Source organism: Phodopus roborovskii, unplaced genomic scaffold (genome assembly GCF_943737965.1).
Source record: "Phodopus roborovskii unplaced genomic scaffold, PHOROB, whole genome shotgun sequence".
Lineage (NCBI taxonomy): Eukaryota > Metazoa > Chordata > Mammalia > Rodentia > Cricetidae > Phodopus > Phodopus roborovskii.
Window position 1 is genome coordinate 102,339 of NW_026125085.1, and position 19,190 is coordinate 121,528.

Sequence of the window (19,190 nt, forward strand, 5' to 3'; positions counted from 1 at the left end):
CCCAGTGCCAAAAAGCCCTAAAAACTAGTAACATTATATGAACTCAACAGGTTACATTTAGGGATATATATGTATATACAAATACATATATTCATATGATAGTAATTAGTGAAAAAAAGAGGCCATGAATCTGAAGGAAAATGGGGAAGATTTATATGGAAATATCTAAAGGGGGAAAGAGAAGGGACAAATAATACAATTAGATTATAATCCAACAGAAACATATTTATTTGCACCTGGTATATACAATCCATTTTTTTGTACTCAAAGACCAAGATTTACTATTTTAGTCCCTATCTTCAAGGGGTTCCCAATGTCTCAAAGAAAAATAATATACTCAGTTACTTTAATACAAAATCAGATGGATATTGGTTAAAGAGTAGAAAGTTGTCATAGAGCAAGAGTAAGATTTTGAGTCTATTGTAGATTATAGCAACCAAACACAGTTAACAACAATGTCTTGTATGCTTCAAGCTCCAGACTGATAAAAGACCTTGTCTGAAAAAAAAAAATAAAAGAAGAAGAAGAAAGAAAAGAAAAATGTGGATGGAATGCCCTAAGGAATGACATCCAGGCTGTCCCCTGGCCTCCACACACAAGTGTATATGTGCATGCATACACCAAAAAAAAAAAAATAGTAAAATAAAGCCTTCTTTTAAATTACCCAGTAATCCCCTTCCTAGATATCCTCCTAAAGTGGAAAAGAGGTTAAAACAGGTATTTGCAAATATTCATTGCAGCATTATTGCTCAAAGGTAGAAATAGCCTATCTACTCATCAACAAATGAATAGACATTTTCAAGTAGTCTATAAATATATGTAATATGATTTGGTCATAAAAAATTATAAAGTTTGGTACCTGGTACAACCCATGTTATAAACCTCAAGAACAGTATGCTAAGCACGTAAGTCAAACCAAAAGACATATGGCATGGTTTTCCTTAGGTGACGAATCTAGAACAGGAAAGTCCACAGAAATAGAAAGCAGAGAGAAGTGGCTAGGGACTAGAAATGAGGAGGGATGATGAGTTTCTATTTCAAGTACTCATAACGTGTTGAGGGCTGGAAATGTAGTGGTAGAGCGACTACCTCACATGCCAGAGGCTCTGGGTTTGATCCTCAGCACTGCCAGAAAAAGAAAAAAGAAATGTACTGTAAATATATGGTAATGATAATTGCATAACACTGTGGATGTAATTAATGCTGCTGAATTTTAATTTAAAAACAGTTAAATGGCAGGTGTATAGTATCCACAGTAAGTTTAAAGACCTCCATTAAATCCTTCACTAAATCTCTGTTCTATTCACTTGCTGATAGGTTATTGCTATGACGTCAATGGACAGTGTGTTCCAGGATCTCCAGTGAGTAATTACAGCTTCTTGTGACATACATGTGGGAAGTGAAGAGAGTATCTTTTACACAATTCAGTCTGTACTCCTGGGATAATAGGCTTTTAATGACCTAATTTAAAAAAAAAAAATGTGTACACTTGGCCTATCTTTACATGAGAAATTTTTATGAGAACAGTTTTGTTGGTATTGGCTTGTGTTTTGTTTCACATCTCCTCCTCCTCTCCCCACCCTCTTTTTCTCAATCTCTCTCTCTCTCTCTCTCTCTGTCTCTCTCTCTCTGTCTCTCTCTCTCTGTCTCTCTCTCTCTCTCTCTCTCAACAGAATCTATATAGATCAGTTCCTCACAACAATTCATGATCATTGTCTTAGATAGTGTTCTATTGCTGTGAAGAGTCACCGTGTCGAAGGCAACACTTGGAAAAGGAAGCATTTAAGCGGGCTTACTCGGTTTCTGTGAGTTAGTCTGTGATCATTAAGGCGGGAAGCAGACAGGCCTGGTGCTGGAACAGTAGCTGAGAGCTTTACGTCCTCATCCACAAGCAGTGGGCAGAAGGAGAAACACTGAAAGCTCAGAGCCCATCCCCAGCAGCACACCTCCTCCAATAAGGACACACTTTCTAATCCTTCCAAACAGTTCATCAACTGGGAGCCAAGCATGCAAATAAATGAGCCATGGGGGCCGTTCTCATTCAACCCACAACATCTACTCCCTGGCCCCCATAGGCTTGTAGCCATGTCTTAATGCAAAATGCATTTAGTCCAGTTTCAGAGGTCCCCACAGTCTTTCACAGCCTCAAAACGGTCTCTGAGACTCAAAGGCAATTTCTTTACTCTAAGATCAAAAAGCAGATCACATACTTCCAACTTAAAATGCCACAGACTATACGTTGTCATCGCAAAAGTAGGGAAAAGTGGCAGAGAGGACATACTACACCAAAATGTGATGGCTATTCCTGGTTTGCAACTTGACTACATCTGGAATTAACTAAAGCCCAACTGGATGGGCACACCTGTGGGATTTTTCTCAATTAAATAATTTTTTAAATTATTTTTGTTGGTTATTTGGGAATCTCACATCATGCAGTCTGACATTTTTACCTCCTAGCCCTCCCACATCTGCTCTTCCTGTAACATACCTGCCTGCCTCGAGAAAAAGGTACATTTTGTGTTGTCTATATATTCACTGGCGCATGGTTACATTCCTAGTGACCAGCCCCCCTAAGGGAGGATGAGTCTTTCTCTGCCTGCATCCATGCCAGAAGTCACCAACCGAGGAGAGCCGTGTGGTGGCCTGAGCCAGTTCTCACTCACCCTGCCCATGGGATTGTCGGCACTGCTGTGCGGCTGCTACCAAGGGCAGGGCCAGCTCTCATCCACATACAGATGTTAACATGGCCTCAGGAAGCATCCCAGACCACAAGCATCCACATGGGCTTCAGTAGTAACATGGGCCACAGACATCAACACAGGACCACTGAGCCACTCACGGACCTTAGCAGGTGGCTCAACCACAAGCCTCAACATGGCCTCAGGTGGTTATATGTGTCACTCACGTCAGCATGGTGCCCAAAGGTCACTAGGGGTGACAGTGAGTAGAACTATTCCCTTTCCCACCCCTTGATTCCTGGACCTGTGGATCCTGGCTTGGGAGAACTCATACCATGTATTAGACACTCATTCAAAGCGTACACCGCCTTCTGGATAGCTGTGCCCCAGCCCTCCATGCTGCTGCCACCCAACTGGCACTGTAACTGTGTCTTCAAAAGTCAATTCCATCTTTCTATCAGGCCAGCTGCCTTTGATGGTGGGGAACATGGTAAGACCCCTGGTTCTCATGAACAAGGGCCTCCGCCACAGTTCTGTGGTGGCGAAGTGAATTCCTTGGTCAGCAGCAATGCTGTGTGGAATACATTGGTGGATCAGGCATTCTCTAAATCCAAGGATGGTGGTTTTGGCAGAAGCATTACAAGCAGAAAAAAGAAATCTGTAACCAAAATAAGTAGCTACTCCAATAAGGACAGAGCATTGTCCTTTCCACAGAGGAAGTGGTCCAACATAGTCAACCTGCCACCAGTAGCTGGCCTATCCCTTGTGGAATGGTACCCTTTCTGGAGGTTGTGTTGGTCTCTGCTGTTGGCAGATCTGTCACTCGGCAACAGTTGTAGGCAGGTCAGCCTGGAGAGCAGAAGTCCATGTTGTTGAGTCCATGCATAACCTCTATCTCTGTCACCATGGCCACTTCGTTCCTGGGCCCACTGAGCAATGACAGGGAAGACTGCGGATTATCTCTGGAGTGCAAAGATCCTATAGGGCAGTGGTTCTTAACCTTCCTAATTCTGGGACCCTTTAATATAGTTTCTCACATTGCAGTGACCCCCCAACCTTAAGATTGTTTCACTGTTATTTCATAACTGTAATTTTGCTACTAGTATGAATCATCATGTAAATATTTGATGTTCAGGTTATCTAATATGTGACCTGAGAAAGGACCATGACCCATGGATTGAAAACTATTGCCTTAGGGTTTCTCTTGGTGCTGCCATGTCCTGTGATTAATGTCAATGGGAAATGACAACAGCCTAATCCAGGCGAGATAACAAAGGGCGCAGCCCCTTGAGAAATGAAGGTGTGGGTCACGCCAGGAAAAGAGCAGGCCCTGCTGAGGTGCTTGCTAAGGGCAGAGGGAATGCAGAATGGATAGCAGAGGAAGGTAGCTATAAATACCGCTAAGGCCATGTGACCAGTTACAGAAACAAGGATTACAACTGACATGGGTGTTTGTGTCATATTTTGTTAAGAATATATTGTACAGATGTTTTTCTCTTAATTTCTTTATCATATAATTAACAATAATTAAGAGAATGACAGTGGTTATCATATTTAAGTTTAAAAGAATGACCCTTAAGGGACTTTCTAAATTTATAACGTGTTTACAGCTATATGAAGGATAGTTATATCATATTAGGCATAATTATGACCTGATTAAATGTATAATATGTTTGTGATTGTATATAGATAATTATATCATGTTAGGCATAATAGTGACCTCGTTATTGTTTTCACAACATAAGGAGCTATGATTGTATATCAGGTTGATGAGGGGTGGACTTACGGTGGCTATTCTTGTGATGGGTTCTTGGTTGTCAATCTGACTACCTCTGGAATTAACTAAAACCTAGTGGCTGGGTGCACCTGTGAGGGTTTTTTTCCTTAAATCGTTTGAAGGGTAAAGGCTCACTTTTAATATGGGTCTTTTGAGGTGGGAAGAATAAGGAGGTTTGTTCTCTTTGCCCACTTGCCCTCAGTCCCCAGTAATTCGATCCCATCGGTGGCATTAGAGCCTACTTCTTCGGGATCCTGGTGTATACTAAAGACAAACTGAATAACTACTGGATTCTTGGACCTTCTGTTGGTAGACAGTCATTGTTGGACTTAGCCTGTAAGCCATTCTAGTAAACTGCCTCTCTCCCTCCCTCCCTCTCTTTCTGTTGTCCACTTTTTTCCTCTATATATGTATACATACATATAAATTACATTTATATGTAAATATAATATATAAACTTATATATATATGTTATGTGCAGTTTTCCCACCAGCCTGGTCCCACAGTCACATCATCTCCAAATAACACACAGAGATGCAGTATTAGATATAAAGCTGTTGGCCTGTTACTAGCATTTCTTGTTGCCTAGCTCTGTCTTAAATATTAACCCATTTCTATTAATCTAAGTGTTTCCACATGGTCTTATCTTACCCGAGAGAGGGTCTGGACTTCTCTCAACTCCCCACATCTTGACTCTCCTCCTACATCTCCCAGAATCCTCCTTGTCTCCTTGTAATGCCTATCTTGTCTTCCTATTAGCCAACAGTGCTTTTTATTCATTAACCAATAAGAGAAACATATTTACAGAATGACATCTCCCATCATATATTCTATAAGTTGTATTCCTCTACATAACCCTGACTAATACACAAAGTAAAACAAAACCAAAATCCAGCAAGGCAAATTCAACTTAGGTCTTAAAGAATATACCTACTGTGTGAGTTACTGTTCTATTGCTATGAAGAGACACCGTGACCAGGGTGACACTCCACACCTTCTTCCTTCCTTTCTTCCTTCCTTCCTTCCTTCCTTCCTCCCTCCTTCCCTCCCTCCCTCCCTCCCTCCCTCCCTTCCTTCCTTCCTTCCTTCCTTTCTTTCATTTTTGTTTTGTTTGTTTTAATTTTTTGAGACAGGGTTTCTCTGTGTAACAGCCCTGGTTATCCTGTAACTCACTTTATAGACCAGCCAGGCTGGCCTCAAACTCAAAGAGATCGTCCGCCTGCCTCTGCCTCCTCATGCTGGGATTAAAGGTGTGTGCCACCATGCCATGTATACATTGTGTAAGGTTCATGTCAGGGTAAATATATCCCTCAAGCATTTGTCATTTCTTTGTTTAATATATTCAGAATGCTCCTTTTTGGCTTTTTGAGATGTATAGCACAATTGGTCCTCTCTAATGACACTCTTAGGAAGGACTCTTACTCTTCACCTGCCCCTGTGGCTTAGTATCCACATCTCCATGCAGTATCTCATTAATTAATTTACCAGGCTATGATTACCAATTAGGCTGAATCATTGTGTATCCTTCTGTCCCCTCACATATCTCTTTATTGCCCACTTTTTTTTTTAGGTCTATTCATGTTCTTTCCCTCCATTCTTACTTGTCAGTGGTCTTTATATAGTAAAAATAATTCTTCCTTTCACTAGCACATTTGTTAGCACTATCATTCTCATTTTATCTTTAAGTCTTTAGGTCCTTACTGTTTTAATTACATTTGTATTTGTTTGAGAGAGTGCTGTCACAATGTGCTTGTGGAGGTCAGAGGATCATTTTCAGGAACTTGTTCTTCCTTTCTACCATGGGGTCCTGGGGGTCAAATTCAAGTTGCTGAACCATCCCGTTGGCTCTGTTTTTAGTGCATTTAAATATTTTTCTGTGGGAGCTAAAGAGACAGCTCAGCCGTTAAGAACACTTGCTGCTCTTTGAGTAGACCTGGGTTCAGTTCCAGCACCCACACGTGGTCCACAACCATCTGCAACTCCAGTCCAGGGTTTCTGACACTCACCAGGCATGCACATGGCCCACTTACAGACATTCAGGCAAATATTCATATACAAAATAAAAAATCTAAATGGTTCTAACATACAGTTTTGAAATTATGTTCAAATATATTGACTTTTTTTCCTTTGTTGACACATTGTGTACTAGTTATAAAACCATCTGTCTCTATCTAGTTTGTTTTATTGTTTTTCTCAGTACCGGAACTCAGTTTTTATGTGTGGGTTTTATTTTAAATATCTCTTTTTAGAATGTCTACCCTTGTATTATCCCTGCTTGCTAGATCCTTAGGCACTTACATGCAGCTAACTCTGAGTGGCCATCTTATTCCTATCAATCCAAAGAATTGAGGTAGTAAATAGAAAAACAATCGGTGCTTTTATCAAAAACAAAACCTTGTAGTTGTGAGTCTCTATATTAATGATCATCTACTGAAGAAAGAGGCTTCCCTGATGAGAGCTGAACAATGCAATGTTAATTTAGCAGAGTAATACTAGTAATCTCTCCTCTATGGCCTGTGTCCTACCTAACCGTGGGTTCTTGGCGCTGTTAACAGTGCCAGGCCTGAGCTCGAACTCCTGGAATCCAGTTGCAGAGAGGGAGGGAGTAATGAGCAAAGGGGTCAAGACCAAGCTGGAGAAACCCACAGAAACAATTGACCTGAACAAGGGGGAGCTCATCCACCCCAGTCTGATAGCTTGGAAACCAGCATAGGACTGACCCAGACCCCCTGAATGAGGCCTAGGCAGTCTATGGGGCCTCTGGTAGTGGACCAGTATTTATCCCTAGTGTATGAATGGATTTTGGGAGCCCATTCCACATAGAGGGATGCTATCACAGCCTAGACACATGGGGGAGGTCCTAGGCCCTGATCCAAATGAAATGACAGACTTTGAAGAATCCCCATGGAAGGCCTCACCCTCCCTGGGGAGCAGAAAGGGGATGGAATAGGGGTTGGGGGGGAGACAGGGGAGGGGAGGAGAGGGAACTGGGATTGACATGTAAAACAAGCTTGTTTCAAATTTAAATTTAAAAATAAATGTCCAAACAAAACAAAAACACAGTGCCAGGCATGAATTCTGTCTTCTGGAACAGGCCTCAAATCCAATCAGAGAGTGGTTGGTCACTGTCATAACATTTGTGCCATGATTGCGCCAGTGGGCATACTTTGCCAGGACAATTTTTTATTGTAGCTAGCAGGGTTAACAGTTGGGTAAGACTAATGAATACTTGTCTCCCCTAGTAGTGTACATAGCAACTGGCAGCTACAAAGCTATCAAGTAGGGAGGAAGCTTCTAGGCTGGTGGTAGCTTGATTTCTATTATCACATATTACTCCTCTGAGAGGAAAGATTTTTTAAATTTACTTAGATCACTTTCCTGAGCTTCAAAATTATGTGTACAGTGGCAACTTACATTACTACCTGTGCAGGCAGTTATCCCACCGTCACAGACTTCCATACCCTACTGGACATCCTATCTTAGTAAAGAGTCTCACTTTCTATCTCACTCTCTGGTTCGAATTGGGAAATGTAAAATTGTTCTTAACTCCTTCTTTTACTCCTATGCCCCACGTTATACCAACTCCAGCTCCCTGGGTTTTCAAATTCATCTTTGATTTAACATTTGTGTTAGTTCTTTATCATTTCTCTTGTGAATCACTGAATAGCCTCCTAGCTGGTCTCCTTGTTTCATCTTGGTACTTTTAATATACTCTCCATACAGATTCCAGAAGACTTTCTGACAGATTTGATTGGTCACTCATTCTGGTACAAAGTTGCTGTTATGCTATGTTCCAAATAATACCGCAATGCAGGAGCTGGCCCTTGCCTTTCTCTCCAATCTTATCTCCAGCCTGTTATTTCAGAGAATGTGACAGTTTAAGAGGGGAAAGCTGCTGTGTAATGGTTTCTCTTAAACTTCTGAACCCACAAGCTCCTAAGAGTTCATGCCTTTATGGCAGGCTAAGTCTAGAGCTTGGATCTAGAGACTGCTTCCTCTGGGAAAACTCTTGCTAGATGAGATCTGCAGGAGAGCCAGCATAGGCTACTACAAACCCCTTTTCTGTATCATTATGCCAAGCAGAACAGCTGTGTGTGTGCTTGAATCCTAGGGCCCAGCACAGGCAATAGCACAACTAAGAAGAACTGGAGAAAGATTTGTGGGAATTCTGGTATGAACTGGGCAAGGATGTTAACAGACTGCAGTCTTCAGGCCAGTGTTTGCTCATGGCGACTGCAAGGAGTCAATGTCTGCAAGGCCAAGGTCATAAGCAGGCAAATAGTGAATTTTAGATCCACAGATTGGGGCAAGGACTAAATAGAAAAAAAAACTAGGTCAGACCATGAGAGTTAGAGGCAGGAAGAGCCAGGGATGTGTATAGGTCAGGCAATGTTAATACGTAAGCAAGAATGTACTGAAGCTTGCCACGTGGCATTTCCAGCATTCTTCCCCAGCCCACTTTTTCTCCGTGGGACCTATCACAGTGATACCATTGTTCCTGGGGCCTATTCTTTCCTTAGTCCCCTAAATCAGACAGAAGACACCAGAAATAAGAATTTTCTCAGACACCAATTTCTAACAGAGAGCAGTTAGTGAAGGCAGGGTTTTAATGAGTTCACTAGATCCACAATAAAATGATAAGTAGGTGTTTCATTGGGGAAGCACTTACACAGATAAGAGTAAATAACTGATACCTTCCTAGTCTAGAAGATGCAGTCTCTGCCCTTCCGATGCCCTCTGTCACACAAGAGATTGCACACCCACAGCTCCTCTACCTTAAAGGGGTCACATCTTCACCTGAAACTATGCCCAAAGAGTGTGACCACAAGTTTACTGGCAAGGCTAGATGCCACTACGATTCCCCTTTTTGTCTGAAGAAGACAGTTTTAAGCCTGATACAAAAACTATATCAAAGATAACAAATGTCAAGTATATTACAGGAGAAGGAAAGATAAAAACATACCCAAGTAGACCTACAACCAGCAAGAGCAACGCTGAGCAGTAGACAAATTCTACATGTCCAGTTTCAGGGTAATAGCATATAATAGAGATTATTCTGATTGCTGTCCTAATCTGGAAAGTCTAAGTCTTGTACCTAGTATTTTCTATCTAAGATAAGAGAGGATATTAGCTGTGACTGTCTAGTCTTCAATCTCATCAAAGACCTGAGGAAAAAAAAATGACATTACTAGGGTAAACAGGAAGTACAAGCGTGTGACTTCCTAAAGGTGCAAACAATGACAGAAACAGCAAGCTACCTGAACAGTCACCCAAGATCTCACAGTAACGTCGAGGCAACCAACTTTGGATAAGGCCAAAAGTATCTGACAGACCAACACGGAAGCAGGGATATTGAAAGACTGTCCTACTCTGCCTTGGCAAGGTTCAGCAGTCTCTTTAAGTTTATCTCCTGCTAGCCCAGTTAGGATAGCATGTCCAAAGTCAGAGTTCGAGATGGGGGCAGTTCTATGCCCAAGAGACCAGTAGCCAAGGAGAGAACAAACTCCAAATGTAGTGTCATTGGTACCCATCATACTCTTGGAAATAGCTCGGTGCTGTCAGGAGCAATTGTGTCTCATGTCAACAGAGTTCTAAATTATTAAAACATTTAAATGTCATATTCTGTCAGTCTTAGAAGTATTTGAAGATCAAATATCTATGTTGGGTACATCTCTGAGCACATCTAGAATCTGACTAACATCATAAGGTATAAGAAGCTTGGGTAACTATAATCTGTAATTCTCAGAAACATAATTGTTCAGTGACTGAAGCTTCCCAAAGCAATTTAAACAATCTTAAAACCAATGTGTAACATAAGGACAATGACCTCAAATTTATAACTATAACATATATATGTAAATCTCTAAAACAGAGGTAGAACTGAAATGTCTTGACCAGAGGTAGTACTGTGTGGTGCAACATGATAAAAATAGCCAAATTGTATCAATATACAAAATGTCTTAAGCACACATACATAGAATATGATAAAGATAGTTTTATATTTGTGCACTAAACATCATAAACAGAAAGAAGGCCCTACACAGTATGACAAAATATAATATGCAAATTATTCAAGACAGAAATACAAAGTTAATTTTACATAAGTTTCAACATAGAAGAATCTATAATAATATAAATTGTCTATAGCTAATAGTTGCTAAAATAGTTCACAAGAAGATATGTTAATCTACCTATATCCCATTCCATCCATACCTTTTAAACTTTTCTAAAAGAGATCCCCAAGTCTGACCAACGGCTAGCTCAGTCAGTAAAGCATGAGACTCTCAATCTTAGGGTTATGGGTTCATGCCCCACGTTGGGCATCAGTTGAAGGTGGGGTTTAAATGAGTTCACTAGACCCAAGATAAAATGATAAGTAGGTGTCTTATTGGGGAACAACTGCCACAGATAAGAGTAAATAGCAGCCTTCGTGCTCCAGAAGACGCAGTCTATCTCCTTTTGATGCTGTCCGCCACCCAAGAGAGCGCGTGCCCACAGTTCCTCTACCTTAACGGGGTCACATTCTGTACCTGAAACCATGTCCAAAGGGCGTGGCCACCACTACAAGGCAAGATGCCACTACAAGTTAGTCTTCATATCCTCACACTTCATTATCAGATGGGTTGGGGAACTGGAAAAGTCAAATATCAAGATCACCATTGGTTGTTTAGAATAACAAGAGTGCAAGGGGGCAGGAGGTCCACCAAGCCATGTGTGTCCTGTGGGATGGTTCTTCCTGGTACAAACAAATGAACAGCCCAGGTCAGTAGGCACACCCTCATTGGTGCATTTGCCATCTCTCCTGCTCTCCCTTCTCACTTCCTGATAGATCTTGTCACATACCAGCAGTAACCCCAACGTGGCTAAGAACTTTGCCCTGGTGTTTATATTCCAGAATAACAAGGTCGACTTCTCCTACAACCACCTGGCCGACCCTAAGTTTTCGTTCTACGATAATTCCTTGGTGGAAGCCGTGAAGAGCGGGGACCACTTTGTGTGCTTGTTCTTCCGCTGCCTGTCATTGTGCCACACGGTGATGTCCGAAGAGAAGATGGAAGGTGAGTATGCGCCTGAGCCCCATGGACTGGCACTGTGCTCCAAAGTCAGGACTGGTTGAAAGTGGGGTGGTGTGATACAGGCTGAGCCATCTAACCTAAGAAAGAACGTTCTAACAAGGGGGTACTGGCCAGCAGTGGAACGATAAACAAGGTGAGTAGCGAGCTGGTTTAGGGAAGGAGTCGGTCGCTGAACAGGGGTCAAACTTAGTGCCCTCTGAAGAGGTTTTTTCTCTTGAGGCTCTCTGGGTTCTGAAACAGATCCACCTGGCCAGTCCCACTGTCTTTGATGAGACTTCCTGGAGGGTGAATTGAGTTGTCCTCTGGTCACTTACAGTGTGCCTCAGTTATCACCATGTACCTTAGTTTCTTTAGTATGACAAATTCATCCATTAATTTCCCAAATTTTTCAACAACAAATGAGAAATTACTGTTTATTCATTATTAAGTCTTTCTTCTTAAGACAATGTTTTTATTTTATTATTATTATTTTAAGTGTACGCATGTTTTGCCTACATGTATGTCTGTATACCACTTATGTGCCTGGTCCTTGAGGAGTCAGAAGAGGGCATTGGATTCTCTGGTACTGGAGTTACAGCACCATGTAGGTGCTGGAAATTGAATCTGGGTCCTTCTTTTGAGGCAAGGTTTCTCTATGTAGACCTGGCTGTCTTGGAATTCACTGTGTAGACCAGGTTGGCCTCAAATTCACAGAGATCCTCCTGCCTCTGTCTCCTGGGTGCTAGAATTAAAGGTTTGCACCACCATGCCCAGCTTAAGATTTATTTTTATATATATGCATTTTGCCTGTAGGTATGTCTGTGCACCATGTACATGCCTGGTGAACCCCAAGTGTCCAGTTGAGGGCATCAGATACCTTGGAATAGAGTTATAGATGGTTGTAAGCCAACATGTGGGTGCTGGGAATAGAACTCTGGTCCTTTCAATAAGCAGCCAGTGTTCTTAACCTTTTAGGGCTAGGCATGTAAGGAAGTTTTGAAGAAATATATCCCTTTCTGGGCTCCTCTATGTGAGCCACTTGAAATATGGTATTACCTCTGGGTGGACTTATGTTGCTCATCTCTGCAGGTTCTGTTACCTTTTTCTCTCGTCAGGTAAGCTGATGTACCAAGCTCAGTCACCAGATGAAGGTGCCCTGGTCACTGCCACTAGGAATTTTGGCTTTGTGTTCTGTTCCCGCACGTCTGAAACAATCACAGTGATCGAAATGGGGAAGATCCGAGTTTACCAGTTGCTGGCTATTTTGGACTTCAGCAATGAGCGCAAGAGGATGTCTGTTGTTGGTGAGTGCTTCCCCCAACTCAGCTTCTCTTTTGTCCTTTGTGTACATTTGCAAATTGACTTTTTAAAATCTACACATAAATTCTTTCTCCCACTAACATGACTTCTCCCAGATATTTTGTCTCAAATGCACGTACTTCATCTCTTTTCTCCTTTAAATTATGTCTTATATATACATAGGGACTCTGGTATTTCTGCTAGTGACTTGCCATTACCCTCAATTCTAAGATGAGGACATAAAATTAATCCATAAAGCATGTACATGGCATAAGAACTGGGAGCCATAATATAGGTGGCCCTCCTTGCTGAATATAGATTCAGCCAACTATAGATCAAAAAAAATTTTAAATATTTTGTGGCAAGTTCTAAGCCCCAGCCTCAGATAATAGTGAGACCCTGCCTCACAAAGCAAAACAAAAACAACTAAATATTCTGCATCAGATTCTTCCATGATGGATACTGAACCCACAGAAGAATTGTTTTGAAAAGTTTCTCTGTCACTATCTGGCCCTTACCATATGATCTATCCTATGTGACCACTCCATTGAGTTTTTAGCCTCCAGAGGTATCAGAAATAAATATTATGGGGAACAGCCCCCTTACATCCCTCAATGAACCCAGACAAATTCTTAAACAGTAGGCCTATGTGGTTATTTTTGCTTAATTTGCTCATCTTTAGTTCGGACACCTGAAGATCGGGTCATGTTGTTCTGCAAGGGAGCAGACAGCATCATCTATGAGCTGCTCCATCCATCCTGTGCATCCCTTAGTGAGGTGACCATGGATCACTTGGATGTAAGTGTTGCGGTGGAAGCAGATGGGGCTGTGGGCGGTTCTCTACATCTGGACATATGGCCAGTAGCATGTTCCTGCGTTAGGGTGTTTCTGTATGGGTATGTGTTGGCATCCATTTTCTTTGCTTGACCAAAGACTATAGCTATTTTATTTTGTGGTATTCTTGCCACATTTCCAACTTCTGTGTCAAAGAACTATATGGGACAAGACCCTAGAGGTATAACAAGGGTCATATCTGTAAATCACATACAGTGATCAGAATAGTTCTATGATTCTTGCCTCTAGAGATCCTCCAGACCTGGTAATTGCTTCTGAATATGGTCTGCTAATATGGAACCCTTACTCCACAAGACATGATCCTTTTAGGGTACACAACAGAAAGCAAGCACTAGGCTATTTTAGTGACTATCTGGTATCAAATCCTTGAGGGCACCTTCCCTCTCTATATCTTATTCTGCTTCTTCCCACTAGCACTTGGGAGATATATATAAATAAAAGAATGGCCTCAGCTTGCTGTCACAAGAAAGGGAAACCAGATCAATACACTCTGAGGTTTCTAACACTATACCTGTCTATGTAAAAGGCTAGCAGTATAAGGAAAGAACAAAAGTCAGGCTGGAGAATGAGGAGCAAATCAGTAAAATACTTTATGAAGTAGATTGTAGGAAATACGATTTTATTATGCATTAACACATAGAAATCAGAGAACAAATATCCAGTAAACACATGAAAAGATGCTTGACATAATTAGTTATTAGAAAAATACAAATTAAAAAAACATGAAATACTGCTTTTCCCTACACCAGGAAGTTTAAAACAGATGACCAGACCATAATAAATGTCATCTAGATGTAGGAAAGTATAACCCTCATACATTGCTGATAAAAAGGTAAAATAGCATGGGCATTGGGAAAACAGTCTTGCATTTCCTAAAACAATTAATAATCACATGACTCATAAATCCCATTTCTAGTTTGTTTCCAGAGAAATAAAAACACACCCACAGAAAAATCATACATGAATGTTTACAGCAGATTATTCATGATTGCAAAATGGCTGGAGTAGCCCAAATGTCCATCAACAGGTAAAGGAATAAATAAAATGTACTTTTCCCCCTACAAAGCAATTTTTGGCAATGAAAGGGAATGAAGTACATGTTGCTATAGATGAACCTTGAAAACATGCTACACGGAAATAGCATTTTGTGATTCAACTTACAAATCTACAGAGAAAAAAGTAAATTCTGGCTAGGTTCAGCAGATAAAGCCTGATAAGCTAGCTGAGTCAGGATCCACACAGTGGAAGAAGAGAACTAACTTCCACAAGTTGTCCACAAACTTACACACACACACACACACACACACACACAGAGAGAGAGAGAGAGAGAGAGAGAGAGAGAGAGAGAGAGAGAGAGAGAGAGTAAATAAGTGTTTTTAAATGCAAAACGGAAAATAAGTTAGAAGTTGCCAGGGGATAGGGAGAAAAGGAGTGGAGAATGGCTGCTAACGGACGTGTGTTTCTCTGGAGGCATTTTCCAGCATTAGATAATGGTGAGCATCCTACAAACGAGGTGAATTATAAAGTAAGTTATGTGTTTTAAAATGGTGAATTATATATGTTAAGTTTTGAAATGTATTTGTCTGTGTACATATGTGGGTGAATGAGTACCATGGCACCAGTTAGCCATCAGAGGACAATTTGCAGGATTTGGCTCTCTTCTACCGTGTAAGCCCTAGAAATCTAATGCTGGGTGTCAGGCTTGGCCAAAGAGCCTTTACCCACAAAGCCATCCTGCCAGCCCATATCTCAAGGTTTTTTCTGTTTTTGTTTGTTTGGGTTTTTTTGAGTCATGGTTTCTCTGTGAAGCTTTGTAGACCAGGCTGGCCTCTGCCTCTGCCTCCCGAGTGCTGGGATTAAAGGCCAGCACCACCAGGCTGGGCTCCATATCTCAAGTTTTAAGAAATGAGTCCTTCCATCTTGTTCCTATGGAGACCCCAGTATTTTCTCATGACCTGCTCTGTTATCTAGATTACCTTCCCAGAGAATACATCCCCAGCTAGGCTTCAGAGGATGGTCATAAAACCATTTCAGACCTTTGGACATGTTTCCTGGTGCCAACCTTAAGGGGTCACTTATAATGCACTTAAAAGTCAGACTCCAACACACAAGTACAGCCACAGGCCCACTAAAAAAGAAATCAGCATTGACCATATAAAAACAGGTGGCAGGAAGGCTTTGGTCACCAGGCCATGGTTTGCCAATGCTGAGAGAAAAGAAAAATATACAAGTAGGGATGAGAGATGTTAGCATATTCTGCAGAGTGATTTGTCAAATGGATTAATGAATCTGTTGGTATTTTGTCCTCTTACCTATATCCAATACAAATCAGTTTCGTTCATTATCACTCCCTTCTCAAGTTTCTGGAGATCTTCTACTGCCCTACTGGACAAATACTTAAGATTTGGCATTCCCTGTGGATATTGCCTTAACATTCTTTATACCTGGAAGTTAGCATCAATTGAGAAGTTAAACAAGGAATAAAAATGAATTTGTGTTTTCTCTGATCTTATAATGCCAGTGGGTTCTCATTCACTTTAGCAGCACCAATATAGAATCTTGGTGAGTTCTGGTCTAAAGTACCCACATTCTGCCCAGGCCTCCTAATGACCAAGCTATACCCCTGCAACATGGCAAGCTATGGCTAACTAAGATATATCTGTGGCTGAGGAATAAGCATATTAACACACCCAAGAAAATGTCTGCTGTGGTTCATTAGCACAGTAGTCTATAGGGTCTTAGCTGCACAGTAAGATGCTGACAGATTACAAGCATGTGTTATCTAAGTTGACGAACACTTGATGGAGAAAGAATGAGGAGGAAAAACTGAATGTGTATTGCAAAAAAAAGTAGTAGCACCTTTTTATGTAACATCATTTTATAACAACTCCTCCTTAGCTTATTATTCTCTCCATTTCCATGCCATCATCATCATTATTGTTTCTGTAAAGAATTTATTCTTATTCTTTTAATCTTAGAAGAAGGAAATCCAAACATAGCCTAGACTGGCCTGGAGCTTAGGAGCTTCCCTATCCCAGTCTTCATAGCTGTGATAACACACATTTTACTTAGGAAGTCCAAGACTATGCTACTAACCATGGAACCCTATTTTACAGGCAGATGGCACCTATGGAGTCAGTCATTCTGCCAGTCTCTTATCTCAGCCTTACCCAGCTCAGATTTGGCACATATGTGTATCTTCCAGGATTTTGCCAGTGAAGGCCTCCGCACCCTCATGATAGCTTACCGAGAGCTCGATAATGCATTTTTCCAGACGTGGATTAAAAAGCACACTGAAGCCTGCCTGACTTTGGAGGATCGAGAAAGAAAACTAACTATGGTCTATGAAGAAGTTGAAAGAGACTTGATAGTGAGTATGAAGAAACTCAAGACAGACTGAGAGCAGAGATGGTAAGGATGGCAGCTAGTAGACTGAGTGACCTCCACAGGACCAACACACGAGGCTTTCTCTGGGAGAAAGAGAAGTAAGCTCAACAAGAAAGCCCAAAACTTTGTGCCTGGGAAACTAAGTACAGGGATGTATGTTGATTGAACATAGCCAGAATCTTCTAAATCCATTATGAAAAGTTGTTCTGGCTATAGTCTTTTTTTTTTTTTTTTAAGTCTTTCTTCTTATCCCTCAAAATCTTCTCAAAGAAACTACGTAATCTTGAGCTAGGAATATAGCACAGTTGATAGGGTGCTGACCTAGTATGCACAAAGCCCTGGGTTCCATCTCGAGTGTGACGTAAAGCTGGGGATGGGAACGCAATCCTGTAATTGCACCACTGGGGAGGGGGAGGCAGGAGGATCAGAGCTTCAGGCTCATCCTCAGCTACATAGCAAGATCAAGATTCTGTCTCAAAATAAAGGAAGAAAGGGATGAGGAAGAAAGGAACGGAATGAGGAATTAACCTGGAAGTAAAGATCTGAATACTGTACAGATCTGATAATTCAGAATGACTTAGTGTCATAATCAAGACAGAATAATTTACTCATCAATACATATAAGTGATGCCTATGAACCACTGTGTCCTATGTGCCAGCAGACAAAATGGGCAAAAAGTAATATATGTAGTATGTTAGGTGGTGAAAATATTACAGGAAAAAAAAAAGAAATAATGTCAGAAGAGAAAGTCAGCGTGCACTTTAGGTTTGAAGGGGTGGAGGCACTGTTTTATTACAAGGCTTTTAGTCTGTTCAGAAGGCATCTAAGAGAGTCCTCAGGAAGCCAAGCCAAGCTGCTCTTTGGCTGCGCTCTTTACACACTGTGATGACAACAGGAAAGACCCCGCCAAGGGCAGGCTTAACCTGTTAAAGAGCAGATTGTGGGATCGGGATGAGTGAAGGGGGCAGACGAAGGCCCTGAGACAGCAGGTGAGAGCCCTCATAGGCCAGTGTGACTGATGCCTGATACTGAAGGGTCGGAAACCACTGGAGGGTCTCCAGCTGCAGAACAGCTACCAGGGAGAGGGTAGGTACAGGATGGGCAGTGTTCTCCTAAAGAAGGAGTCAACAGAATGTGCAGGCGGGTTGGATTATGGGCATAACAAAGGGAGAAGTTGCCCAGCAGTGGAGGCCCACACCTTTAATCCCAAGCTGAGGCAGGCAGATCTCTGAGTTTGAGTCCAGCCTGCTCTACAGAGCTAATTCTAGGATAGACAAGACTATACAGAGAAACCCTGACTGTCTCAGGGGGGGGGGGGGAGTTAAGATGACCCTAAAAAGGTGTGTGTTGTTTGTTACCAGACTGACAAGGCTGGCTCTACTACAAAAAGAGGAATTACTGACAGCCAAAGAGAATGGTGGAGACCTCAGCTTTCCTTCCGCTCTGCCTTAGTCACCCCGAGTCTCAGTTTAGTTGTGGGAATTACCCCATGTCAGCACCTTAGGAATACTATAAACAGAATGCTTAATGTTAGACCAAGATTCTACTAATCCAGTGAGGTGGAAAGTCGTGACAGTCTCCAGCGGTCTCAGTGGGGTCAAACCAGCCAGGACATGTGCTGTGAAGCCAGGAGAAGTAAAGGTTTGGTGTGAGCACATAGCTTCATGTACCACTGGGCGAGGCTCTTCTGTCTCCCGTCTCTAATGCTGTGTTTCTAAATTTGATTTCAGTGTGTAAAAAAATACTGCATGTTGCCAGGTGTGGTGGACCATGCCTTTAATCCCAGCACTCAGGAGGCAGAGGCTACACAGACAAACCCTGTCTTGAAAAACAAACAAACAACTGTGTGTGTTAGAGGCACAGCGTGCTGACTTTCCCCTCTGGGACCCCAGCAGAGTCAGCTCAGGGTGCTGAGGTGCGTGTGCACACAGTCTTTAGGGTGCACTTAGCTTTCATCCTTGACCTCACTCACCAGTGTCTCCTTTCTGAAGTTACTAGGGGCCACAGCCATAGAAGACAAGCTTCAAATCGGAGTGCCTGAGACAATCGTCACCCTGAGCAAAGCCAAAATTAAAGTGTGGGTTCTGACTGGTGATAAGCAAGGTAAAGGAGACTACTAGCCTGGACAAATACCTGTA

General features: G+C 41.8%; 1 protein-coding gene across 1 annotated transcript in view; it reads left to right on the forward strand.

Moving 5' to 3' along the window:
* The window catches only part of LOC127225865 (phospholipid-transporting ATPase FetA-like), a 115,642-nt gene that overhangs the window by 88,022 nt on the left and 8,430 nt on the right, over window positions 1-19,190 (forward strand). Inside the window, 6 exon segments of the mRNA XM_051189490.1 lie at window positions 1,318-1,361; window positions 11,351-11,513; window positions 12,626-12,814; window positions 13,492-13,607; window positions 16,870-17,034; window positions 19,044-19,155. Coding sequence (XP_051045447.1) covers window positions 1,318-1,361; window positions 11,351-11,513; window positions 12,626-12,814; window positions 13,492-13,607; window positions 16,870-17,034; window positions 19,044-19,155 — 789 coding nt within the window.